Genomic DNA, 26,872 nt, shown 5'->3' on the forward strand with positions numbered 1-26,872 from the left:
AAGAGAAAACACAAGAGGTGGCCTTTGGATATGGCAGACTAGTATATGAAACATTGATGCGCAAGCGGAACCGAGGTAGCCGCTTCTGCTTTACACTCCACTCCATCGGCCATAACCGTCTGTAAATGATTAGTGTCGTATTCTAGACTTTCAAACAGGAGTAGTGACTCACAAAGGCTTCAGCATCAACCTCCATCTTCGGTGTGGCATTGTTGAATTTCATGTCAAGCTTGGTGACCGTGCGAGTATTCTTCACAATTTCGATCTGCTTTTTCAGGCCGTAGGATTTGACAGAGCCGTTCTCCATGCCGGCCTTGGAAACGAAAATCACACTACTTGAAGGTAGAAGGGGCTAGATTATGGTCAGTTCAGAAGAATTCATGGATACGACGAGGACTGTGTTAAACTCACCGCAAACATCGGACGCGCAATGATCGGCTGAACGGTAGAGATCCTGTGACAGTTAGTACCAATTTAAATAGAGCAGCAGAGAAGAGTATAGAATGCGGAGTGGTTCTTACGATGCGTTTGGATCACCCTATGACGATTGTTAGCACTTAACTTAGATCGAAGATATAGGAGGACATACCATTTGAGCCGAAGCAATAAAGCCCTTCTTGAGGACTTGGAATGGCTTGGTACCAAAGCTTGCAGGTTCCCAAATCACCAGATCGGCCAATTTACCAACCTCAACGCTGCCCACGAGGTGACTGATGCCCTGCGCCAGGGCTGGGTTAATGGTGTATTTGCTGACATACCGCTTGACACGGTGATTATCCGCTCCAGTATCCTCATCCTCAGGCAGCGGACCACGCTCTAGCTTGTTTTTATGAGCCAGATTCCAAGTGCGAAGAATAACCTCGCCACATCGTCCCATTGCTTGAGAATCTGATGACATCATGCTGATAGCACCAGTATCGTGGAGGACATCTTCTGCGGCAATTGTTTCTGCTCGAATACGGCTATCTGCGAAGGAAATATCTTCGGGGATGTTCTTCGATAGATGGTGACAGGACATGACCATGTCGAGATGCTCGTCGACTGTGTTGCAGGTGTATGGCTTGGTTGGGTTGGTACTGCTAGGAAGGACGTTGGCGTGCTGCACGAGAGAAATCATATCGGGTGCGTGTCCGCCACCAGCTCCTTCGATATGGTATGCGTGTACCGTTCTTCCTTTGAATGCAGCCGCCGTTCGTTCAACAAACCCGGACTCGTTCAAAGAGTCGCTATGGATTTGGCATTGAATATCGTGTTCTTCGCAGACACTATAATGGCTATTAGTATCTACCAGGATCGAGAAAATAAGATCCATTACCTCAAACAAGAGTCGATTGCCGAGGGAGTGCATCCCCAGTCTTCGTGCAGCTTGAGACCAGCGACACCTGCATTGCACTGATCATTAAGACCTGGCTTGCCAGTATCACTGCCCTTGCCAATGACACCGAAATTAACTGGTAGCGTATCTAACGCTTGCATCATCTGTCGAATATAGGTCTTGCTTGGGGTGCAGTTGGCAGCAACGGAGGCGGTACTAACAGAAGGTCAGATCCAAACACCGCAATATCAATACTTGTGATCTTACCTCGGGCCAGTGCCTCCCCCAAACATGGTTGTGACACCCGACGAGATAGACTCTTCAACCTGCTGCGGACAGATAAAGTGAACATGGGTGTCAATACCACCAGCAGTGATGATTTTCCCTTCTGCAGCAATAATGTCCGTGTTGGATCCAATCACCAGAGCAGGATTCACCTCATCCATCACATCAGGATTACCAGCCTTTCCAATCCCCACAATGACCCCGTCTTTCACTCCAATATCGGCTTTGAAGATTCCACTCCAGTCAATGACTAACGCATTCACCAAAACCAGATCTGCACACTCGTCGTCTGCACGCCCAGCAGCTTGTCCAATTCCGTCGCGCAGAGTCTTACCACCTCCAAACGTACACTCGTCTCCATGTGCTGTGTAGTCCTTTTCAATCTTCACCCAGAGATCTGTCGAGCCGAGACGGACCGAGTCGCCGACAGTCGGACCGTACATCAGGGCATATGAAAGTCTATCCATCGTGAAGGGCTCTAGCTTTTGTATATCAACCAGCACCTCCTCGGGAGTGTGTCGGAACCCTTCTTCCTTGATGCGTTGCAGTACTGCGTTGGTATGGGACAAATCAATGGTTCCTGTCGCAATACTGCTTCCACCCTTGATGGTTTTCAGACCACTGATCTGTGTCAAATTCACGGTCTTGGTGTCACCAGGCTCGAAGCGAGTGGATGTCCCAGCGGGGATGTCAAGGTGATAGCCATAGGCTTTGATCCGGTCGAAATCCAGCTCGGGGTTTGATTCAATGAAGTGGAAATGCGAGCCGACCTGCAATCAAAAGCTTGTCAATACATATCGGCGTAGTGCATGTAAAATAGATGACAAATACCTGAATTGGTCGGTCGCCCTTGTTCGTAACCTTCAATTGAGTTCGCTTTCTGCCGGGATTGAGCACGATCCGTCCTTCACCAGGTGAGATGGCTCCAGGTGCCTTCAAAGGCTCGTACTCGGATTCTGGATATGAGGGGAATAAGCTCTGCTCTGGAATGGGCAGGAAACTGCCATACAGCGCCAGCTCAATATCACCATCCTCGCCGCTAATGGGTTGATCGACAGTAACCAAATGCGTTCCTGTCACAAAGGTTCCTTCAACTTGCAGCACTGTAAGAGTTGATACCACGCTCGGAAGGACATTTCGGCGCCCAAGGATATGCTTCCCGATAGACATGAGTTCTGACGCACTGTGCTTGCCATCTCGTATCATCTAAAGATGGTTAGAGCTAGATGTGCTGGCTCCGAGACTCATACATACTTCTTGTAGCACATTTGTGATCAATGCCTACTCTGTTGTTAGTTATATCACTAGATAACCTTGGAACATTCCAGGAACTCCAAGGGATGAAGATAGCCGGTACCGTAGCTTCGGGATAGTTTAATTTCACTCCTCTTGCCAGCCGTCGTTGGGCCAAAAGCCCGGCTTGGGCAATGACCAATTTATCCAACTAGGTTCGTTAGCTGTAGAAACAAAAGATTAAGTATTTATCTGTACCTCACGGGCAATCAACTGCATCGTCTCAATTTGAAGTCAAATTTTCTTCGCAAAGGCGATACAGGTTGGTTGATCTTAACGGGTTTACTTCTAGTACTCGTTTGTCGCACGTCGGAATTCAGAGGGACTCAGCAAGTGGATAAGGTTCTCAAATTACAAATGAACTCGATCGGACCTGCATATAAAGCTTTGGCCTTTTAAGAGTGGGTAATGAAATAGGTCATCGCCGGTTTTATCGCCGCCCGGCCAAAAGTTGGAGGCCGAAATCTAAAATGCAACCTATCGGCCATCCGCAAGCGGCGCGAGATCTCTTAATTATAAGGCACAAATAATTCAATGGTACCTTCAGGACCAAGTAGAAGCCTCTCGGGTCCCCTTCGCCGAACTCTATCCATTGGTTCCCTCAAATTCAACCCCAAAGTGATTCCAAGTCAATTTGCTAGTAAAAATGAAAACTCCAGCGTGACTATATCCCTCAAAGTTTCGGGATTCCATGTGAACAGTCATGGTGGTGCCCCAAAGACCTCAGCCAGGTACTGGCCAACTTGAAGTTCAAGCCTTTTGCGGCTCTTCTTCCATCTCCAAGATTTCATCCACATACCCTCTGAAACTCGTGTCGCCGCCATCCAGATCAACTGACCATGCTGTCCTCGTCTTTATGATGAGCTATGGTGGTGGGTTGGTCGCCGGCGACCGTGTAGACTTGAATATCAGACTTCGACCGAAATCGCGACTGGTCCTTCTTACACAAGGAAGTACAAAGGTGTACAAAACACCATCCAAGTCAATATGTTCATACCAAAATCTCACTGTCACGGTCGAAGAAGGAGCAGGGCTCCTGCTATTACCGGACCCGGTACAGCCATTCAAGGACAGTTTGTATGAGCAATGTCAAATATTTCATGTCCACTCTTCGTCAAATATACTAGTCCTAGACTGGGTTTCCGAAGGACGAACTGCAAGAGGCGAGGCATGGGAATTTTTTGGATGGAAGGGTCGAAATGAGATTTGGTCGCTTTCTGATCCAGAAAAAGGAACCAAGAAGAAGCTCTTGATCCGAGATAGTCTGATTCTGGATGAAACATCATCTACAAAGCAAAACTATAAGAATGAGATGGATGATCTCGGGGTTTTTGGTACTCTCATCATTCGAGGCACAATGTTTCGTGCTCTTGGCGACTTCTTTCTCGCAGAGTTCTCCCGTCTCCCACGTATTCGGACAAATGGGAAGCTTCATGAACAAGCTGATTTGCACTCAGGTGAATCTGTCAAAACATGGACTGCTGCTTCTGTGCGAGGCTCTGTCATCGTCAAATTTGGTTCTCGGGATGTCGACGCTGCAAAACGTTGGTTGAGGAATATATTATTGCAAGATGGAACAGTGGGGAGGGAGTTTGGGGAACGCTCTTTGTTGTGTCTACATTGAGTAGTTTCATGGTTGAACATTCCCTAGCATATTGAGTTTATCATATGCCAGTTGGGGATCAGAACTCACATGTACATATTTCTTTCGCAGGAAACAAACTTACTATGGTCCCACTAGTTATATGATATGGTTGGATGAGAGAAGACGCGGACGCATTTGTGCCTAGCCCTTTGTAGTTCTTTAACATCCAACATTGCAGGTCATGGCACACAACAAGCTATCCATCAATAAGATAGACTCTGTGTCGACTTCCATATCAGTATGCAGTTCTCGCTTCCACTGTGCAATTGCCGATTTCCACGCCTCTTACCCGGGGACTTCTTATGCGTTACCGAACTTGAAGTATGTGTTTCCAAGGTTGTTGATCCATACAGGGGTATTTAGCTGCCTAGATGGATCTTCTCTCAAATGCAGCCTTGATGGGTTGCGATATATAGACAGTTCAACTGATTTACAAAATCAAAAAAATTAAGAGGCGAATTGGGATCAACTACCTACCCGCTGTGGACGAAGAAATACCAAAAACATAATGGGACGAGCCGGGATCGAACCAGCGACCTTGCGAACTTCAGTCGCACGCTCTCCCAACTGAGCTATCGTCCCATTTGGGATAAAAGATTCAAGGATTATTGAAATTATGAACCTAGATTAAACTGTAGCATTTCCGTTCTTATAGAATATGTCGTTCACATAGTTAAATAGAACGTCGCCAATATCAAAAGCCACCATAGCTTTTTTAAAGAGAGGCCCGATATAATCGGACTCGCCATAATCATTCCTAGAAATAATCTCGATAAATTCCGGCTACAGATACCAAACTTCTTACTAGCGGTCGTGCCATAAGTCGTACTCTACCACAACCAGTTTATACCATAGCCGAGGAGATTGGGTGTAGAGCCATGGCGAAACAGGCAAGTCGGGATGTTAAAAGAAGAACATAATCCGCTCACCCATAGTCAAGCGATCCTAGGGGCACCATGAATTTGCGTAGAGGCATGTTCCCACGATGGGCGAAGACAATCGTAGATAGCATCGATAATGGAGACAAATTGAAAGAATAGAAAGCCTATCATATCAACAATCTATTCATTTTGAACAAGAATTTGGATTTCATGGCGTTTGTGAATGACGATGGTTAGTTAATGTTTCGTGTCGAACTAAATACAGCGTATTTTACCACTAGACAGACCACAACAAAACCTGGATTCTTGTATGGGGCCTAGAGGTGCCATCTCTGATGTGTGACGACAGTATGCACCAGACACAGCCCGAAGCATACGGGGTTGTGGGCTTTGGTATGTAACGCCAAGACTGACCACGGATCACCGTGTCCATCCTTAATTGTAGTAAGAAGTGTAGATTCGGGAAATACAAGAGTGTATACAAATTGAAATGGCATAGACATGCATATAGATAGATATGCTTCGAGAAGCCGGTGATTGGCCTACGTACGGCCAGGCAGTAAGTATCCAATGACACCTTGGTCGTCCGTAGACTAGCCCCGCAATGGACGAAGAAATGCCAAAAACATAATGGGACGAGCCGGGATCGAACCAGCGACCTTGCGAACTTCAGTCGCACGCTCTCCCAACTGAGCTATCGTCCCATTTGGGATAAAGATTCAAGTCCTCAAAGATACTATAAAGACAATCTAATAAACTTGCCCCTTCGGGTATTTTCAACACTGTCTATGAATGAATGCAATGGATAGATAACCTTGTAAGATCCGGGGAGTACTCCAGCTAGAGTGCCCAAATGTATCTGAGAAGCGTAGCTCTCAGAGTATTTGATTGATGATCTGACATCTCAACAATCATTATGTATCATTATTGCCTGACTAGCCGTGGATATATATATAACACATGTATTATTGTCTACATCTTATATTGGTCTCTCATATTTGTACCAGGGGCACGCTATTGCCACTGCATATAGCCTACAGGGACCATCATTCAGACTCCAGCATGTAATGTTCAGTTACCGTATTTTGTCTATTTATGTGCCATGTACATTACATATAAAGGGACGATCCGGAAAGTAGATGGATACATATATATATTTCCGCCTTGCTTACTTTTAAATTGGAAAATTGATTTTAACACGAATAAATAGCAAAGAATCTCCCATTCCTGCTAGATAATCACTGGTCTATCCAACAGAATAGACAGGTATGAACGTACATTACGCATTATCTGGGCTACAAGAGAGTTGAATGCAACGACATTATCAAGCAAGATTTCACACCCGGGCATGCCCTGGAAGACCAAGGAGAATCAGATAAGGATATCACCCGAATGGTGTTTTTCTTTACTGTAGTTTAATGCTTTCAAGGTTGGCTTTCTTAAGATTACAATCTTAGTGTCGCAGTTCAACCCTAGCAATTACAGATTTCCACCAGAAACGGCATTAAAGCTTAGGATTATGTATCATTATATCGATAATGACATCATCCCAACATGGGACGATAGCTCAGTTGGGAGAGCGTGCGACTGAAGTTCGCAAGGTCGCTGGTTCGATCCCGGCTCGTCCCATTTTTTTCCCCTAGTCGAACTAGACGGTTACAGTATCTTTGTATACCCGAGCGTTCTTCTTTTTTTTTTTTTTTTCAACTCATACTTACCTGTGTTAGATCAATCTGTCATAGGCGACGGAAGGAGTGGACCAGAAGGTAGATAGACACGCAAGCATCCAGACATAACAGAGCGAGACCTGCTAAGGCCATACATACATTAAATGCGATTAATTAGGCCGTTATAATAGTTGGGTAGAAGAAGGGGAATGACGAGGATAATTCGATAGTAAGTCTAGTTAGTATTTACTAGGTGTGGCAAACCACACCTACTAGCTCCATGGATATAACTCTAGAAGATACATTTGGAAAGGAGCAACTCTACCAAGAACTCTGCTGGTAAAGATGGTATTCCCAGCAGGAGCTTCCTGGCTAGACTGGCGCGGTATGCTTCATTTACCTGTGTGTACTCCGGGCCCATCCCCGGTGTTATATAGTCGATTTGCAGCATTTCCATGTACGGATACGAAGGTGTCTGTATTAGTCATTCGAGTGAAAGGTGTGTGTTTTCGGAAAGAAGCAGTAAACCGTGGCTAGGAGTGAGCCAATTGGAAGCTGAAATCAAGATCTCAGAATTAAGAGCGCTCAGGTCCAAATTATCTACCATGTGCAAACCAAGCTGGCACGTTGATATTCGATTCTATAGCACTCTAGTTAGTCAAAAACAAACAACCTTAGACCCCCCTAAGCTTAATAATTAATATTAGTGTGATATATGCCACCGTACTAGCCTATAATGTTGTCTAAGCTACTTTCGAAGATTCTTATACTCGGTGCCATAGAAGTTTCAGCATGCAAGGACTATTAAGAAGTTTGTGCAGGACTGCATAGTAGATGGTTGGTCCTCTTCCGTCTTCTCCTCCTTTCCCCCAATAAGCGGCGACAACAAGTACAGTCGTATTACCCTCTCTCCCCCTTTTCCCAGCACTCTCACCTTTATCCTAGCTCCTGGGAAGTATAAATCCAGTAAATGATACAAACAAAATGATGCCAACGCCGTAACGGCGAAGCTCATAGGAGAAAGATCTCTGATATATGACTATGAAAGAGAAAGGAAGGAAACATACCTAGCAGAAGAGGCATCTGCGTCCGAACAACTTAGGTAGGCCTCAGGCAGCTAACCCCTAAACATGCTGGCCAATATTAAGCGACCCGAAGGGGACTTGAAGCTTCCGACACTCCATGCTGAATGGATCCCAAACCTCTGGTGAATATCGGCTAATAAATTCGCATCTCAGCACCCCAAACTGGCTTAGCATCGCGGTTTTGGAAGGAGGAGGGGCTTGAGGGAAATCCGTTGACATCCGCGATTATCTAGGAGTATGTGCTGATTGATTTTTGTCCTCTACAGGTCGACTAACCTAATTGCACTAGACGAAGCCGAGTGGTCTCGGTTACAAGGAAGATGGCAGATAAACAAAGAGCGACACGCTATTGAATTTGATCGGCCCCTCGATCGTGCATCGTGCAGCCACAATATGCATCTACTGGTTTTCTAGTTCGGCGACTGGCACAGCGCTTAGTTAATGTGGAGAAACTAACAAGATCTAGATCCAAGCGCTTTCTTGATTGGATTCCTCGAAAAAGCAAGCATTCAAATATATATTAACTGATCGGGGCTATGTTTCCTAGCAGGTCCTTGCTCCCTGGTCAACCCCCTCTTCTGGCTCTTTGTGGCCTTTTTCCCTTCTTATAAAATAAAATCTTTCACCATAGTTTTCCAAATACTGCTTTCGACATATACCTACCCCAAAGCAATCGTTATGGCACCACGTCTGTTGAACAAGATATGCCTCATCACCGGTACAGGCGGTGGCATGGGACGTGCAGCAGCCCTCAAGTTTGCCCAGGAAGGCGCCAAAATCGTCGGCTGTGACATCAACATCGTGACCGATGCAGCAACCGTCAAAGCTGTACGAGAGCTCGGCGGTGAAATGATATCACTGGCCCCATGCGATCTCACAAAACGTGAAAACTGTGAGCAACTGGTCAACCTAGCTATCAAGACCTATGGACGCATCGACGCGCTGTACAACAATGCGGCTATGGCTTACATGAGCTGGCTCGATGAAGCCAAGGATGATGACTGGTACAAAACAATTGATCAGGAGTTAAACCTCGTCTACCTATTGACTCGTGTGGCATGGCCACATCTGAAGAAGTCTGGTGCATCCATCATCAACGTTGGCTCTTCCAACGGCTGGATTGCAATCCGTCCAGTGCCTGCTATTGCCCACACAGCTGCAAAGGGTGGTGTCATTGCCATGACACGCCAGTTGGCCATGGAAGGGCGTGAACACGGTATCCGGGCCAATTCAATCTCACCGGGCCTTATCGAGACTTTGCAAACTGCACCTTTGCTTGTGGACCCGGAGTGGACCGCAAATGTGATGCAGAAGATTATGCTTGGACGCAGCGGTCAGCCAGAAGAGATTGCGGCTGTGGCTAGCTTTCTTGCTTCAGATGAGAGCTCCTATATCACTGCTGCAGATATTCGGGTCGATGGTGGTATGACAGCCTGGTAGTGAGGCTATGTACATATATGGTGATTTAAATCAATGCATATATTATGTCTTTCATTGCGTTGCCGTATCGGTGCTTTCTCGGAGTTGACCTGGAAGGCTACTCCACTGTTCGCTGCAGTATCCCTACCAGGAAATGTGCTTGCATGTGTTGTTATGCTGCGTAGATGTCGCTCCTTGCTCTAGTTTTGCAAGCTGTAAGGGTCTATTTAGTTGCCTGTGCCAATATAAACGAATGCTGAAAATGTTTGATCCTCATGAGAGCAGGTCGGTGCGGGAAAATGGAGACTGGCGGAAGGCTGGGGATTCGATAGTTGACCCTTCTCAGCCTTGTCACCAATGCAAGATTGGACCCTATCTGTGATTCCCCAAGAGTGTCGTCAGCTCTGGTCGGAGATGTTCCAAGTTTGCTCCAAGGGGTACAAAGTTGTCTCATTTTCGTGGTCGACATTTTTGGTTAGCCGAGCGGGCCGCGATCTCACCCAGAAACCTTATCACCGGTATGTCCCCGGGGAGGTGCAGCTCTGATTTGTAATCCACCAACCTCCCCGGGGTCCCGGGGAGGGGCACCGCGGTCATCGATCCTGGACAACGGCGGTGTGCATATCGCAGAAATACTTTCCTTATTGAAGAATATGCGTGCATTTTGATTGAAGGTGATATAACACATACTGTTCTATTTCAATGGCCAGACACGATGAACTCGTTTCAGGTAGGGCAGAGATTCAAGGGAGCATGACTGTATATCTTATTATTAACCTTGTGTTTTCAGGTGATCAATTCCTTTTCATTCCAATAAAAGGTTCGAATGATCGCATAACGAAGCGCTTAGTCCGATCGCATGCTGTAGCGCACAGTCTTCGGAACAAAAGAAGGCTTCAGCAAATGTCGGGTCATAATTTCCATGTTCTATGCCCAGCAAGTGATCAGAGCCTACCTGCGAGCAAAGAGAAGCATCAGAAAGCTCTTACCGCACCATCAGCCCCCCTGCTGTAGCTTCCTCCGATCCGTTCCAAATGTTGGCTGCAGAGTCGCCGATACTACGGGAGTTGCTAAACCGACGTAAGATCCTGGAAATCACCCAATGCCCCGACTACGGCTGACAAAAAGTTCTAAAATAGAGCCAGTCTTCAGTATTTTTGATGAACTTGTGCTTCAAAATTTTCGCTCCGTCCTTCAGAAAGGACTAGATGATGACGCTCTTCTAAGTGCTGTCATGCTCACATTTTCCTTTACGCTCACAGTAGGTATGACCAGCAGGGAGTGTCTCGAATACCAGAATACCGCTCTGAGCTCTCTCCGCCAAAGAATGAGTTCTCTGGATAGGGTTGTTACGGAGTCTACAATAGGGGCCATTCTGCTACTCGCCGGTGTAGAGGTTTGTGCATGTTTTCCTTCAATTTTACCATTTTTGGAAGAAGGCTTGCCATCAAAAGCTAATCTTTTATCATTAAGGTCCGTCTTGGAATGCCACTTCAAGTCCAGCTCCATATGGGGGCAATACAGCAGATTTTGGAGGTATGCCAAAGAAAGGGTGTCTATCTGAGTGACGATATCAAACGTGCGGTCTTCTGGTAAGTAGCCTGGAGCATTTGATAATGGCTAAACCTTACATCGGCCGACAGGTCAGACTTGAATGGGTCGGTCATGACAGGATCAAGCCGAGTTGTTGATCACACTACGTTTTCCGAGCTCCGGTGGAGAAGAGATCCTTCCCATACTAACTTTTTTGTTCTTCCGCCCGGATTCCAATACCACTCCCATACACTTGGTCAGGATTTTGTTGAAATTCTCAAGGACGTATTTGCATTGCAATGCATCCGAGATTCAGCCATCCTCGGCAATGAGGATGTAATGCCGATGACTAATATCGATAACCACCAAGCGTCTATCCAGTCGAGGCTAGTGAGTTTGCCAATTCACTCACCTATCTCTGAATGCTGCAATCAAGCAGCATACTTATGTTCGACTATGCTTCGCTGCAAAATCTGGCGGACTTCAACCATCCCCGTAAGTCAATCGCATTGACTGCATTTGCCGCCTAGGCTATCGAGTTGTGCTAACTTTATATACCATCAGTCCTACCTTTCATTGCAGTTACTTTGCAAGTTACAATCGGCGAGCGAAAATACAGTGTGGGATGATTCGCCTGATCTGTTGGCTTGGCTCTTATACATCGGGGGAGCTTTTTCCCCCGCAGGAACTATACGGCAAGGCTACATGCAATTGTTGTATTTGAATCACAGCAGATTTAGATGGCTGTATACATCATGGCCAGAACTTCTAGTGATCCTGAAACAGTTCATATGGTCTGACAAAGCATTTTTGTCCCAGGTTAAGGGCTTCTGGGAAGAAAATTCCATCTAGACTGGCTCTCCAAGGCCTCCATTTGTTCAATTATCAGGATAGAACAGCCGAAGTGGTGAAATATTGATTTCAAATCACATCTAATTAACTGATATTATGACAATACTTTCTTATATTTGTCATTGCCAATTATGCCTAGGTCGCGCCGATTACCTCGAGGGCTGAAAGTTAACAGAAACTCTCCGGATATGATGCCCCACTAGATTCACATTCCAGATGGATGATTGGCCTAATACTGATGACTCTAACCGCAAATGGTCAAGTTCGCTGACCTTTCCCTAATAGGAAGTATCTTTTTTCCTTTTTGGGAAGTATTTCTCTACCCTACTTATATAGAGCAATTATAACATTCATCCGACGACTGCAGAAAATATTTGCTTGGAAACCGAGTACAAGTACCTGGTCCTCCCCGAGATTGAACCATGGATCAAAATATTCTTAACTCTCCCACTGAAGAACAGCCATTCAAAGATTCTTGACAATGCCTCAATCACGCCTTTTCAAGCCCCTCAAGATAGGTGGCATGGAAGTGAAACATCGCATCGGAATGGCGCCACTCACTCGCTTCCGAGCAACCGAAGACAGAGTGCCAACACTCCTCATGAAGGAATACTACGGCCAACGCGCCGCAGTGCCAGGCACCTTGATCATCACCGAGGGAACATTCATATCAGCAACCTGCGGCGGATTCCCACACGCACCAGGGCTTTGGCGTGAGGACCAAGTCGCTGCCTGGAAGATCGTCACCGATGAAGTTCATCGCAAGGGATGCTTCATATTCTGTCAAGTGTTTGCCATGGGCCGTGCCGCGGATGTCGATCTAGCCCGCAAAGAAGCCAACGATATCGTAGCCCCCAGTGCTATTGCAATGGAAGAAGGTGCCGTAGTGCCTAGAGCCATGACCACCGATGAGGTCAAGCAGATAATCCAGGATTATGTCGACGCTTCGAAGAACGCCATTCAGGCCGGCTTTGACGGAGTCGAGGTTCATGGTGCGAATGGATATTTGCTCGACCAATTTATCCAAGACGTCAGCAACAATCGAGACGATGAGTACGGTGGGAATGTGGAGAATAGATCTCGTATTCTCGACGAGGTGATCAAAGCTGTTGTTCATGCCATCGGTCGTGAACGTGTCGGGCTTCGGCTGAGCCCCTGGAGTACGTTCCAGGGCATGAGAATGGAGGATCCGATCCCGCAGTTCACGGATGTGATCAGTAAAGCCAGACAGGCGGGCATTGCATATCTTCATCTCGTTGAGTCGCGAATGTCCGGCTCCCAGGATTACAGTGGTCATGACACACTGGATTTTGCATACGATTTATGGGACGGACCTTTTCTTGTTGCTGGTGGGTATGAATCGCATGAGGCCCGTAAGTTGGTGGACGAGAAATATCCGGACAAGGACATCATGGTCATCTTTGGCCGGCACTTCATCTCCAATCCGGATCTGATATTCAGGATTAGAAAGGGTTTGCAGCTCAATGCGTACAACAGAGATACATTTTATATCTTTGAGTCAGCTGTGGGTTATTCGGATTACCCATTCAGCAAAGAGTATCTGGCAAGTGGGGCAAATTTCTAGTATATTTGTGAAAAGTAGTTAGAGGTTGTCAAGCTCTTCTCGGGTATCCGTCGATGTCCCAAAATGGATCGTTTAATATAACCGGAAGATAGTTATGCCGATATTTTCCCCTGTATTTTGACAGCAGATGTTCCTCTATATTGTACGGAGTATGTTGTATAGAAATGTCGGAGCCCACCAAATTCATGAGACTTGCAAGTTAGTGAACTTATTTCCCTAAAGTATATAGGTAGTGCTAACTGGAACCCAGGTCCCAATGAACGCCGTACAATTAGTCGCGAAGATGTCGGCTTCTACAACGCGCTTGTCATAGCAGGAGTTTACGAGATTGCGAGTGAAAATATAGATGTTAATTCCGCCCAGTCATTTATTGCTCCTTTGAGACACTGCATCGAGAAGTACCCACACCTAAGCGTGGTCGTCAAGCAGAAGCATACCGACAAGTCAGCATACGAAGCTGTTTCGAGTATTGATCTCCACAATCATGTGTCTATAATTCACGAAGACGAAGCTACTAGCAATGGCGAGACGGCAACAATTGAAAAGATTATGCCAGCCATACTTGACCGGCCATGGCCTGCTGATATCCCACCTTGGCGGATTGTGGTCTCTCCTCTGGTGTCGCCGCAAGACTCCACAGGGACGCGATGCTTTATTGCCTTTGCGTTCTCCCATACTCTCGGAGACGGCATGGTCGGAGTTGCCTTCCATCGCACCTTCCTTGAGGCATGGCGCCAGACTACTGGTATGGAGGAGAAAGCCACTTTCTTAGTGACTCCGCCAAGTCAAACGCTCCCGGCACCCTTTGACACACCCGAAAGGCTTCCCATATCTTGGAAGTTCCTCCTTGAGCCGTTGATAGCAGTTTACTTGCCAAAGTTTGTGGCCAAAATTCTTGGGCTCCGCGCATCTGCTAGCACGCTAGATGCCGGTACTTGGATTGGGTCACCTATGTTCTTCGATCCGGCGGCTGCCATCCAGAGCAGAGTAAGAATCATCGAGATTGAGGCTCCGCTCGTACAAAAGGCTCTGCAGGCATCAAGAAGCCATGGCACCAAGCTCACGGGAACGGTGCACCAGATGATTGTTCGGGCGCTAAGCAAGGCCATTCCTAGTACCGACATAACCAATTTTGTCTCGGGAACGCCTGTTGATATGCGAGCGTCTATCGGGACGCCTGGCCTCACATGGGGTCTTTTCGTATCTGGCCTTTACGAGGTACATCCACGAGCACCGAATGTGACGGAGGCTATTTTGTCCGAGGAGATGTGGGAAGCCGCGAGGTCGATGACGCAAAAGCTCGCTGAATGCGGGGCGAGGCTGCAGGACCAAGCAATCGGTCTGCTGAGATATGTTCCCAGCATCAGGAATTGGACGTTGAGTAAAATTGGACAGAAGCGGGACTCCTCGTACGAACTGAGCAATTTGCTTGCCTTTGATAACATGAACGACGGCGCAGATCAGAAGTGCAAGGTCGTCAAGATGGTGTTCTCGCAGCCTGGCAATGTTACTAGTGCGCCACTTGCTTTCAACATGATCAGTGTCAAAGGGGGAGCTTGATGTGCACGGTGAGTTGGCAAGCTGGAGCTTTGGATGTGCCGGTAGAGGAGGAAATGTCATTGGTTGAAAATATATGTTCGTCAATTCGAGCGGACTTCGAAGCGTTGAGGGATTGATTTTACACCAGTTTCAACCCTGGAACCTCGTGTTTATATTTTTTAGACCCTTCCTCGGCAGGGCCAGTTCATCTGAGGCCCATCTACAAATGTACATAATCCTTCCCCTTTTAGTGCTCAGCTCTTGCCGATTTTTGGATATGAGCACGTCCCCCTTGCGTTGATCACGGACCACATTAATTAATGTGATCTGCCTGGACTTTCAGCTGAACCCCGCCCATCATCTACCAGCCACGAGAATTATCAGCACACATTCTAATATATCTACTTTTTCAACATGTCGTTTCCCGCCGACTTAATGAGGAATACAGTCGAGAAAGCGTCTGTTATACAGTCCGTTAGAGTGGTACCGTCCTGAGCGTGTACAACAAAGCCGAAGCTGCATACCGGCGGGCCTATAAGGGATGCAACGAGACCCTCGATGCAAACCATATAGAGACGCTTCACTCTCTCCATGGGCTAGGTAACGCTCTCTATGACAAAGGCAAATACACCGAAGCAGAAACAGTATACCAGAAGGCCTATAAGGGACGCATAGAAGCCCTCGGTGCAAACCATGCAAAGACCCTTGAGAGCCTTCATTGTCTAGGCAAATGCTCATCTCGGTAAAATGACTACGCGAATGCCAAAACAAGAAAGCAAGATTTCGATATGTCGAAAATATGCTCCTGTGGGGTAGAGGGAAGGCCTCTAAACAGAACCCTCGACTTCCAACATGTACATACTCTGCTCACTCTAAAACCGTGTGTCACCTCTCCCGCCGTTAGTAGAGCAAAGCTCAACGCTCAAATCGGTACTTTGGTACAGCAAGGGGTAGTTAACCCAGGTACAGTATCAACTAGGTCTTATTTGCGGAGATCTACTACTATTTAGTTCCATGGAGGTCCACGAAAATCTGTAAGCAATGCTCTCCACATGATTCGCAGAGACTCACTTGAGGTTTCCACGGAGCCTCACTTCATTATTATCTTCGTAGGCTGCTTTCTTAAAGAATCAGCTATTAGTTCCTCTATACCACTTCGTAAAACTTTGATCTTTATTCCACATTCATCTCAAGTATTCCCTTATATTATATCTGGGGTCTTACCACAACTTAGAGCCGGACAAGCTCAGGAAGTTTCGTAATATTCAAACTGGCGAAACTATAAATGGTAGGTTTAGGAAGTGAGGAGGGAGAGAGTTGTATTGTAAGAGGAGCGAACTCCCGAACTGGTTATCTGAAGGTCAATGCCTGAGGCGCTAAGTCATCCACCACAACATAAACCTACATTTCTCTATGTTGTTTATATTGAAACTAAGCCATGGAAGGTTAGTCTTATTCCTAAGTGGATTAGTGTCGCTCATCAGTTCTGCACGTGACTGAGCTGGGCATGATCAGCCCGTGCCCAACCTTGGAGGTGAGATCTGCTTAGTGAGCCTGAGCCTGAGCACCCTCATAAAAGCGGAAGCTCAAATAGAAAAACCCCAGCTGGGAAAATTCGGCCTAGGTGCATATATGCGAGATATCCCTCGCTGAGACAATTCATTGTTATATAAAACATCTGGCCAATCCCAAATGGCCGCAGGGCAATCATATGACCCTGACTTCGCACAATCAGAGCCTCCCCCTCCCCCTCAAAACCAGCTTGTATCAGGATATGGAACAGATTCATTAGAAGACCTTTTGCGCAATGACTCTTCTACATATGGCCGTGTCTCAGAAACAAACGGGTTGGCGCCCGTCGCATCCCGCACACCTGGTGATAATGTGAATTTAGAGGGATCGGTTAACATTGATGCCGAGGATGACAATGGATCTCAACCTACCCAAGATATGACCTTGCGACCACCCGCTCCAATAGATCCGTCCAATGTCCGGCTGCCTGTATCCAGACCGCCATCAAATATCTCGCTGTCTGTGTCAAGACCGCCATCAACCCAAAGACCACGGCAAGGAGATCGAATGGTTGATTCAGCACACCTTGCACCTCACGTGACAGAAGAAACGCGTCGACAACCATACAGAAAAACTATTAAAAACGCGGGAAAGGTGCTAGAACATATCAAAAATGGAAGTGTCGGGAAATCTTCACGTCACGCGAAGACTTCAATCACATACTATGACTATCGCGACGATCTCATATCAGAACCGGCATACATCGATGATTCAGCGACTATCGCAGCCCTATGCCATGTTCCAGAAGATGTACAGCAAAGGCTTATCTTTGTGGAAGATCTTTCTAAACCCATGATAGACATATTGGGTGAAAACTTCAGCATCAATCCCGAGTTCTTCGAAGAGCATTTACTGAATTCTGGCTATGCCGGCGGGAAATATGACTGTCCACCGGCTCGAAACTGGAGCACAGCATCATTTGAGAAATCCTACATATCATTCAGGTGGATTCGACCAGTTTATCGACTTCCAACGTACTTTTCAAGCCCTGACCTTGAAGATCTGCTTGAGGACAGCGTAACGCATTTTACACGGAGGAAGTCTGTTACGACGGGAATCCTCACAAATATATTCCGGCTAGAGTGGGGTCTGTGGACCGACCCCACAACGACATCGATGATGAAAAGAGTGTGTGGCTTAGAGGAGAGAGTGTCAATTTGGAGAAAGAAGCTCATTGATCAAAACACTGAGATTGGTACGTGATATACATGAAGTAACCTAACATAGGATACTGACAGGCCATGTAGTAATCGTACTTCTTGACCCTTTGCCGGAGATATCTGAGATACACCATTACTGGACATCAACCGGTTCTCAGCGAGAGAATGAAGAGAATAATGATAAGAATGAGAAAGAGACGAAGGACGACGACGACGACGACGACGACGATGATGATGACGACGATGATCATACGTCACACCGCCCCTCCGAGGAGCTGAGTCAATACTGGGCGTCGTTAACTGGTTCTCGGGGAGACAATGGCGAAAATGATGGTGATTATGATGCGCCAAACCACTCCTCCATGGAAAGGAGTCAATACTGGACACCACCTGATTCACAGGGAGAGAATGGCGAGAGCAATGGGGATGATGCGTCGCACCAATCCTCCACGAGACAGAGCGGATACTGGCCATCCATCAATTCTCGGGAAGGGAATGCCAAGAATGATAGCGATGATGCGTTGCGCCACTCCATGGAAAGGAGTCAATACTGGACACCACCTGATTCACAGGGAGAGAATGGCGAGAGCAATGGGGATGATACGTCGCACCAATCCTCCACGAGACAGAGTGGATACTGGCCATCCATTAATTCTCGGGAAGGGAATGCCGAGAATGATAGCGATGATGCGTTGCGCCACTCCATCGAATGGAGTCAATACCGGACATCATCTGGTTCACAGGGAGAGAACGGCGAGAATGATGATGGTGATACGTCGCACTACTCATCCATTGAACAGAGTACTTATATCGAAGAGCTTATCATGGATGAAGAGCAACCACAACGTGTCAGGGATGAAACTTCGTTTGCTAGGTCGCTGGGCTGGATCCTTGGAAGAAAAAATCCAAAACACTTCAGACCTGGAAAGAAGCTCGAAGTACTGAATGTTATCGTTGAGGAGAAGAAAAAGAGGGAGCCCGAAGTACTAGATAAAGTTATCATTGAGCAGATAGCTCCTCGCCAAGCAGTCTCAGCCGACCTAGACTGCGTATTTCAAATGTTGCAGTCGATGACTGATTTGCAAGCAAAACTCCAGGAGACCAAGTCAACCAAGTCAGAGATCTGTGACGCTCTCGGAATGCACCAGGGACCAGGTAGTCTGCTCAGGCCATTGGTACGAATCATCCAACAAGACACCATGACCCTTCTCAACCAGCTGCGACAAGTTCTTGACGAAATAGATATCGAGATTCTAGATGACATCAAGATGGAGGATAGATTGGGCTTATGGCGACAGATCATAAACCGAGCCCAGCGAGAGCTTCCAGAGCTGAGATATTCTATGGAGCCTTTTATTGAGTTTCTCATTAAACTCCATCCTATAAGCTCTCCCCGGGAGGTTGCAGTCATGGGACTGGAACCTATGCAAGATATCCATGAACTTTGGAAGAACATCGATCACATTATAGTTCGACTTCAAAGAACATCAGCATCTTTGACTTCCAATATGGGTCTTCTGGAGAGTCGACGATCGATCGATGAGGCTCATGCTGTGGCAAGACTCACCGAACTCGCATTCATTTTCGTCCCGATGTCTTTCGCTGCCTCTGTTTTTGGCATGCAAATCGAACCATTTGCAAATCCAGTCCCTATCAGTAACTTCTTTGTTGTGGCTGTTGTCGTGACATTATTTGCTTATTTGATGCGTATGACTATGCGCAGCCATTGGTTGATTGCTCTCAAGGCAGCCGTGAAAAATGATGTCAGGAAATATGCAGCGAGAAATGGCCAACCTGTGCAACCTCGAGCGCTTCCAATGCTCCTGATCTTTCGGTCAATAGCAAGTCGACTGAGTACCATCATAGGTGGTATTGGTAAATGGCTCGTGCAAAGAACCCGCTCAATGGCTGAAAGACTCTGGGCTGTGTTCGGCTTCATAATCAGCTTCATTTTGTTGAATGGTGTTGCATCGGCGATACCAATCGGGGTGCTCTGGACCCGCGAACTTGAGTCAGATGTCCGGGTTGCTGTCAGTATTGTTATCATGTTCATTGTTATAGCGACTGTGGGGGTTCCTTTCTGGCTCAAATCCAAACCAAAGTTTCGGAGCGCATTACCAGACCTGATCGTGGACGGAGTGCATCGGACACCTTTATGGCTTAGAATGGCCCTGATTTATCTGATCTTGACTGCGATATTCATTGTGATTCCTTTGGCACTCATCTGGACACGCCCGCTAGCTATTGGCATCAAGAGCGGGCTGACAGTGGGTATTGTGATGACGATGGTTATAATCATGCTGACTTTCATCCTTTTGGGCGCTCTCGGACCATATCGAGCGCTGCGTTCTCATAGCTAACAGCCCCTTCAAATGAGAGATTTGAATGACTTGGGAGAGAGACAGAAAATAGAATTCATGCGTCAAGTACCATCTTCGGAACTTGGGGGGGAAATACAGCACTATTTCACTAGACTCTAAAAAGCATGGTCTCTATGTATGGCCAGAGGGGACTGTATCTGTAACAGTGTGTTTACTAGAATAATATGGCAAATACAAGCGAGAAAATATACTAGAAGTATAATGCAAGATCTCTGAATTCAAAACTATGCAATATAGAGGAATTATATGTGAAAATCTGGATGCAAAAGAAAGGTAAAATTAGGGGGATTCGATCATGGAGGTTAGCAGATATTCCTCGGTAGCCCACATATAAAGGTCAGTTGACAGTGTGATACGATGTGATATTGGTATTACTTTAAATTATGTATAAGGTATCTTATCATACAATGCACTAAATTCCCATGAGCATGGCGCAGTCTCCTCTAAAAGAAAAAGAGAGTGGACAGCACAGCGAGCACGGTGAACAGGGTAGAGAAATGCCCCATCTTGGGTGCGCCTCCGGTAAAGAGGCTGCCAGGGGCACTCGTCACAGAAGAGGTTGTTTGCCCGGAAACAGTGTTCATCGTTGTGGCGTGCGTAGCCGCTTGGGTGGACCCAGAGGATGCGACCCCGGCTTTCCAGGCGCTAGAGGATGGAGCCTGTGACATAGTGTATTTGGTGTCACCAGTTGGCCCGTGGCCGGGAACATGCGGATGCGCGAATAAGACAGTAGGGACTGCCACGGGCTGCACCGAGGCGTTGGTAGACTGAGAGACCTGTGCAGAATCCGTGACCACAACCAAGTACGTCGTCGTATAGATAGCAACAGTCTTGCTCGTGGTGTAAGTACTTCTCTGCCCGACGGGACAGTTCTGGACGGAAGGCGGACAGGCGGTGACTACGTCAATCTCCGTAGCATAGATGGTTGAGGTAGTCATATGCGAAGGAGGCACACCAATTTCTATGCCCTGAGTTGAAGAAGCACCGGCGATCTGCGTAGTGGTGTGTTTGGGGTTGGCGGTCTGAACCACGCTAGTATGAGAAATAGTCGTCGCAGAGCCTGTAGCATAAGGAGCTGTGGTTTGAGCGTCTTCGGGACAAACTGTGGTGACATAGGTGATTGTCTCGGTGGTCAAGTATGTCGTCTGTTGGTGCGCGGGGCAATTGGTAACGGCGGCAGCACAAGAAGTGATTGTGTGGACCTCAGTTGCCGTGACAGTATAGGTTGAAGTACTTGGTGTGCTTCCGCTTGATTCCTCCGAGGACTGAGTTGAAGAAGATGATCCACTGGGTGTGACAGTTGTGGTGGCAAGCACGGTTGAGCTGGTGGTCGCAGATGCGTTTGGAGAAGCAGACTCCCCGGATGAGGTTGGAGGAACAGATGGACCTGAAGAGGTCGATAGCGACAAAGAAGATTGGCTAGAAGCAGTTGATGAACTGCCTAGGGATGAGCTGGTAGATGAAGAGTCCGAGGGAGACGAAGAAGGAGCGGACGAAAAGGAGAGAACAGACGAAGTGATGGAAGATCCAGAAGATGGGATAGAAGTGGGAGCGGAAAGAGAAAAAGATGAAGTAGAAGAAGAAGTAGAAGAAGCAGTAGAAGAAGCAGTAGAAGAAGCAGTAGAAGAAGCAGTAGAAGAAGAAGCAGTAGAAGAAGCAGTAGAAGAAGCAGTAGAAGAAGCAGTAGAAGAAGCAGTAGAAGAAGCAGTAGAAGAAGCAGTAGAAGAAGCATTAGAAGAAGAAGCAGTAGAAGAAGTAGAAGAAGTAGAAGAAGTGGAAGAAGTGGAAGAAGTGGAAGTAATAGTAGAAGGGGAAGACCCAGTAGAAATGACAGAAGAAGAGCCTGTAGATACGGAAGATATAACCGAAGTAGGAATCAACCGAGTCGACGACGACAATATAGGAGAAGACACCGGGCTAGATCTTGTAGAAGTGACGGTCGACGACTGGATCAGTGGTGTCGAGGAAGAGGTGCTCGACGGCGTTTTAGAAGGCGTCGAAGTAGACGTCGAAGTAAGTGTTGAAGTAGGTGTTGAAGTAGGCGTCAACGTGGGCGTTTTAGAAGGCGTCTTAGAAGGCGACTTAGAAGGCGTCTTAGAAGGCGTCGAAGTAGGCGTCTTAGAAGGTGTCAAAGAAGGCACCACGGGGGTGGGAGTCGGAGTCAACGTAGCAGACGTGGTAGAACTCGGCGTCACAGTGTAAACTACTTCTCCCGTCGAAGTGACCGTGTACGTTTCTGTAACCAGCCAGCTCGAGACACAAGGGCTGGCCGTGGGCGCATAACGGATTGCTGCTTGGTATGGTCCGCCGGGAGTGATGGTCACATCGCCCTGGAGTAGATAACACATATTGGGAATAAACAAAGCTCCGCTACAGGCAGGTCGCACACTACAGGCCGACACACAAGCCCGCAGTGAAAGGCCCGAGCTGCTCAGGAGGATGCTGCCACCACTGTACGAGGCTGCGCAGGTCTCCTGCCACACTGCCCCCCATGTGTTATAGTATCCATTGCTACAGGCGATCTGCATGGAAGACGCAACGGTGCATCCCGCGACGGCAGACGAGGAAGTGACGATGCTAGTGGTTGGAAAAACGGTCGTAAATGTGCTAGTTATCTCCATAGCGCTGGACAAAGGAGCCAGGGCTGCCAGAACAGGCAGAAGTTCTCTCCACCGGCCCATGTTGATAGTTAAACGAATGTAAAAGCACAAAGTGCGAAGAGAAATGACATGAATTCATTTTCAGGGGCGCTGTGATATTTATTCTCGCTAATATCTTCCAAGTTTTCAGTGTATGTCAAAGCCAAGGCAATACTTGCCGACGAACTCTAAGGTGTCTTAGACTCTATACGAAGTAGAAATAACTAGCGCCAAAACGCCATATCGTGCACGGCTTCCAAGTTATTTGATCTTGGCTCTTAGTTCTTGGTAGAATTAAGCGTACTCCGTAGAGCTAATCAAACGAGATTTCAAAAGCAAAAGTGGAACACAATCAACCTTAGAGGCATTCGAAGTCAAATCAGAACTAGATGTGGCATCAAAAGAAAGAAAGGGAAAAGGGGAAAAACAGTATACAAAGATAATGCCGTGGAATATCTTCCGAATATGCCGGGGAAAAGATCGCCACTGTGGAAACAGTACAATATCACCTGTCACATAATTTTCTTTTTAGATTATACTGTAGAGTATATAAATAATTATTTGTAAGAGAATTATGTTAACAAAAAAAAAATAAAACTTCTATAACATAGCTTAACTACCCTAGCTCGATTACACCCGGTTGGCATTACACGAAGGGTTCACCTCTTAGGAAAACAAAAACTGAGGCTTGCGGAGAGACATGGAATGAAATTTGGGGCCATTGGAAATGCCTTAGAAACAATATATATAAAAAAAGCTAGGATACAATCATCCAGAGGACTTGGATTTTGAATAGGAAATTGTAGATGTATAGAATAAGGCAAAAAATCTGACACTAGCGACCGTAATAGGGTTAGTATAGGTTCAGCTCAACATCTTTTCTCATTACCCCTCCTAACCTCCAGTACACCAATACAGTCATGGCCTTAGAGATGAGAACAAAAATATGTACGTTCCTCAAAAGATTGGAATAATTCCATGTGCTAACGCGACTCAAAAGACCGATGGATGCCTATGATAGGCTACCATCATATTTTGATGATTATATCGGCGATTGCAGTTATTATGCTATGTGAGGACAATGAATATATTTTTCTGGATTTTATTAATATATTCTCCCAGCCATTCTACTTGCGGGCTGTTCTTCCAACAGTCTAAGCAATATATACTTGTTGTCGCTAGAATACACAGCGAAAGACTCTCCATTATCTACAGCAGCCGGACAAGTGAGCTCAGGTATTGCGCATGCCATTCACAATGTGTTGCAAACCGGCAACGGAACAACTCTAGAGGTCCGAGCGGGCTACATGGGGATCTGCGTCACGCAGAGCCACACTGGACGCATCTGCTCTACCAACGCACAGGTGTTGGCAAATTTGTTCCAGGCACAAAAGCATGTCAAAAATGGGACAAGCACAGAAATTGTACCCGACCCACTCAATTTGATTATGATTGCGAATGAGTTTAAGGAGAAAATTGTATTCGATGGGCTGATGTAAGTCTTTCCCTCTGCCGATTTCGATACAGTATACCAATGGTCCTTAGATATATCGTGATAGTCTTGATTTTCATCTGTTTTCTCATGCTATCGTCGTTCCCTGGATGGACTGAGGAAATCGATGACAGCGGCTCAGTGCGCGAGGTGAAGCCATTTCCTAGCAGACCGGTGTCGCAGACCTGTCTACTCGGTTTTCTTTCCAGCGCTGCATTTTGTCTTATCTCCGTATTGTGGCAGCATATCAACAGCAGTGCTGCGGCGACAATGGCTGAAACACTCACGTATGGAGCTGTCTCGGCCCATGTCGGAGGCGCGGCGATGGCGTTAGGATGGCTCTCTTTAGGACTGATTGCGGCAGTCAGTATCGGGATGCTCGTGATGATATTGAGTATAAGTTTGCTTAGGAAACTTACGGAGGAATAGACGCGAAGCCACCCTGCCCTCGGCTTTTCCATCTTCAATTTAGCGGAGCCAATCCATTCCCTCGATATTTGAGGGGTGAGGGGGAGGTCAGTGGCACCAGTGATTGTGGACCTGCGCACAGAATAAAAAGGGAATGAATTATTGCTAAATGGATATAATTGATTGGATCATATTAGTTTTCTGTTACACTAGGTACGCTAACCCGTGCACTCTCCATGGTCATCCAGACCGAGATCCATGGGTCTATAAGTAGCTTAGCAGAGCCGCATGAACCCATTCACTCCAGCAAACCTTCAACCAAACTTCGAACTCCATCGTTCGTAGAAAGATGTTCGGAAATGAGTAAAACAATTGCTCTTGAAAAGCCATGTATAAACCAGCATTCATAAACTTCTGTCCGTTTAAACAGAATGGCCGCCCAGTGGGCTAGCACGATAAGTGCGGCTGGATTTTGAAGTGAAACCATATGATTGAAGTGGTCGGTCGTCTTGTTTAACCATGCGCTTATACTTTGCCACGCATTTGGTAAATCATTGGAGTATCGGAGCAACGCTCCAATGCCGAGTAGTATAGCCGGGGCATCTCGTTCATTATCGGGTTTCCCGAATATCTCGGCCATGCGATAAGGAAGCATCTGAAGACGATTGAGTAGCACAGTCGGTGCTGTGGCGGTAACTCGTGGGCTATTCGTATCCGAAGATGTTTGAAGATAATCACCCTTGTTCTGCTCGATTTCTAAAGAGTTTCCTAGTCCAGAAGACGCGAAATCTCGAATGTTGCATATTAAAGATTTGAGACAAGATGGGGCTGTGGCAGGACCCGGGTTGGTCTCTTGATTGGCAGTGAATCCAGTCAAGGTCCATTGTGCACAACTCACAATGCTGCTTACTTGAATAGCAGCCGTTTTCGTTTTCTGGAAAGTATCGGTGGGTACAACGTTTGGAGTATTGTTCATTATCTCCTTTAACCCGACGAAGAATTCAAAACGGAGCTTTGTCCCCCGCTCACAGTGCTTTTGTTGTGTTGTTGTTTCGTCCTCCAGCGTAGCTAAATGGTACGCGGAAATGGCCAGCAATCCGCACATCAGCCACTGTTGTCGTAGCGCCAACGAAACGATGGATATCCCCCAGTATTGTGACCCTGGCAGAGAATCATCGATTGTAGGAAGTGTCAGACACGTTGTATTGGTGAAATGATGGAAATAGGCCAATGTCTCTAGGTCCACCACTGGAGAAGTCTCGGAAAGTGACCTCAGCTGTGCTGGTGATGGTACTTCATTCACACCGGTGCCCTCTCTGTCATGTCCATCCTCTTCTTCAAAATCCAGTGACTCTGTGGCTTTACTTGGCTCAGAGACCTCGAAGTACTTAAGTTTTGTACCGCGAAAGAAAGTCTGGAGGTTCACTGAGCGTGCATGAGAGGCAAAATCATTCAACCCAGTAACACTGTGGATATCACTCCAGTGGCGTATCATACGTTTAGAGCTTGCACAGAGATGTCTGCACCCGGTCATGGTACAGGAATACCCAGACACTACGGGTAGGGCATCAACTGGCCGTGTACTTGGGCTGGGCAGTGAAATCTCACCCGGTTCAACGATGTCGAGTTGATGGATGGTGGAGAGTAAACGAAGCTTTTCTTCTCGGTAAATTTTGTGGCGGAGCAAGTGGCTCCCCAATGCATTTTTCTGAATAGCGTAGTGGCATTCTCGGCAGATAATCACTTTGTATTTCGCGTTATACTCGAGTAGCTCTCGTGGACCGAGTCGCATTATAAATGGTGGCCCTTTGTCCAGGGTGGAGGATGGAAGATTGTAGATAACGCGGGGATACGCCGCCGTGTACGTATTCAGAGTTCATTGTATTAAAAAAACATTATGAGGTCTTGATCGAGTTGAATAATTTGTCAACGGTGAATCGGTAAGGTCTCGTACGTAGCAACAATTTATCACTACTATCACTACTAGTGAACGACTGTCTCCAAGTCTATATGCCTGTTCTACATAAATACATGAACACCAAAACAAGGGGCTTGCTTTTTACGCTCTAGTGGTAATTTACGGACATAATAGTCGGATTTAAGGAACGGCATATACGGTTC

The 26,872-nt window shown here is 46.7% G+C and overlaps 9 protein-coding genes across 9 annotated transcripts; 5 read left to right on the forward strand and 4 right to left on the reverse strand.

Annotated features, from left to right (window-relative positions):
• Positions 1–38: 38 nt before the first annotated feature.
• Positions 39–3,112, reverse strand: N7517_007574 (uncharacterized protein; the record flags this gene model as incomplete). Its single annotated transcript, XM_056725304.1, has 11 exons — positions 39–119; positions 173–352; positions 412–454; positions 522–538; positions 590–1,265; positions 1,316–1,531; positions 1,583–2,370; positions 2,432–2,806; positions 2,855–2,881; positions 2,958–3,044; positions 3,092–3,112. 11 exons carry the CDS (start codon positions 3,110–3,112, stop codon positions 39–41), a joined length of 2,511 nt encoding a protein of 836 aa, XP_056581554.1.
• Positions 3,113–3,596: 484 nt separating this feature from the next.
• N7517_007575 (urease accessory protein UreD) lies at positions 3,597–4,517 on the forward strand (the record flags this gene model as incomplete). Its single annotated transcript, XM_056725305.1, has 1 exon — positions 3,597–4,517. The coding sequence occupies one exon, from the start codon at positions 3,597–3,599 to the stop codon at positions 4,515–4,517; it is 921 nt and encodes a 306-aa protein (XP_056581555.1).
• Positions 4,518–5,015: 498 nt separating this feature from the next.
• On the reverse strand, positions 5,016–5,550 carry N7517_007576 (uncharacterized protein; the record flags this gene model as incomplete). The annotated part of the gene is made up of 2 exons (XM_056725306.1): positions 5,016–5,160; positions 5,468–5,550. Coding segments are annotated over 2 exons (228 nt in total), but the record flags the coding sequence as incomplete, so codon positions are not given.
• Positions 5,551–8,849: 3,299 nt separating this feature from the next.
• N7517_007577 (SDR family NAD(P)-dependent oxidoreductase) lies at positions 8,850–9,611 on the forward strand (the record flags this gene model as incomplete). Its single annotated transcript, XM_056725307.1, has 1 exon — positions 8,850–9,611. The coding sequence occupies one exon, from the start codon at positions 8,850–8,852 to the stop codon at positions 9,609–9,611; it is 762 nt and encodes a 253-aa protein (XP_056581557.1).
• A 2,845-nt stretch (positions 9,612–12,456) lies between these two features.
• N7517_007578 (Alcohol acetyltransferase) lies at positions 12,457–15,120 on the forward strand (the record flags this gene model as incomplete). Its single annotated transcript, XM_056725308.1, has 2 exons — positions 12,457–13,447; positions 13,811–15,120. The coding sequence occupies 2 exons, from the start codon at positions 12,457–12,459 to the stop codon at positions 15,118–15,120; spliced, it is 2,301 nt and encodes a 766-aa protein (XP_056581558.1).
• Positions 15,121–16,791: 1,671 nt separating this feature from the next.
• N7517_007579 (Mg2+ transporter protein CorA-like/Zinc transport protein ZntB) lies at positions 16,792–20,191 on the forward strand (the record flags this gene model as incomplete). Its single annotated transcript, XM_056725309.1, has 2 exons — positions 16,792–17,866; positions 17,919–20,191. The coding sequence occupies 2 exons, from the start codon at positions 16,792–16,794 to the stop codon at positions 20,189–20,191; spliced, it is 3,348 nt and encodes a 1,115-aa protein (XP_056581559.1).
• Positions 20,192–20,655: 464 nt separating this feature from the next.
• Positions 20,656–22,893, reverse strand: N7517_007580 (uncharacterized protein; the record flags this gene model as incomplete). The annotated part of the gene is made up of 1 exon (XM_056725310.1): positions 20,656–22,893. The coding sequence occupies one exon, from the start codon at positions 22,891–22,893 to the stop codon at positions 20,656–20,658; it is 2,238 nt and encodes a 745-aa protein (XP_056581560.1).
• Positions 22,894–23,771: 878 nt separating this feature from the next.
• N7517_007581 (Fig1 domain-containing protein) lies at positions 23,772–24,772 on the forward strand (the record flags this gene model as incomplete). Its single annotated transcript, XM_056725311.1, has 4 exons — positions 23,772–23,799; positions 23,852–23,923; positions 23,974–24,346; positions 24,397–24,772. 4 exons carry the CDS (start codon positions 23,772–23,774, stop codon positions 24,770–24,772), a joined length of 849 nt encoding a protein of 282 aa, XP_056581561.1.
• A 277-nt stretch (positions 24,773–25,049) lies between these two features.
• On the reverse strand, positions 25,050–26,543 carry N7517_007582 (uncharacterized protein; the record flags this gene model as incomplete). The annotated part of the gene is made up of 1 exon (XM_056725312.1): positions 25,050–26,543. One exon carries the CDS (start codon positions 26,541–26,543, stop codon positions 25,050–25,052), a length of 1,494 nt encoding a protein of 497 aa, XP_056581562.1.
• Between the last annotated feature and the right edge of the window lie 329 nt (positions 26,544–26,872).

This window comes from Penicillium concentricum (assembly GCF_028827145.1).
Source record: "Penicillium concentricum strain IBT 3081 chromosome Unknown utg000002l_segment0_segment0, whole genome shotgun sequence".
Taxonomy (NCBI): Eukaryota; Fungi; Ascomycota; class Eurotiomycetes; order Eurotiales; family Aspergillaceae; genus Penicillium; species Penicillium concentricum.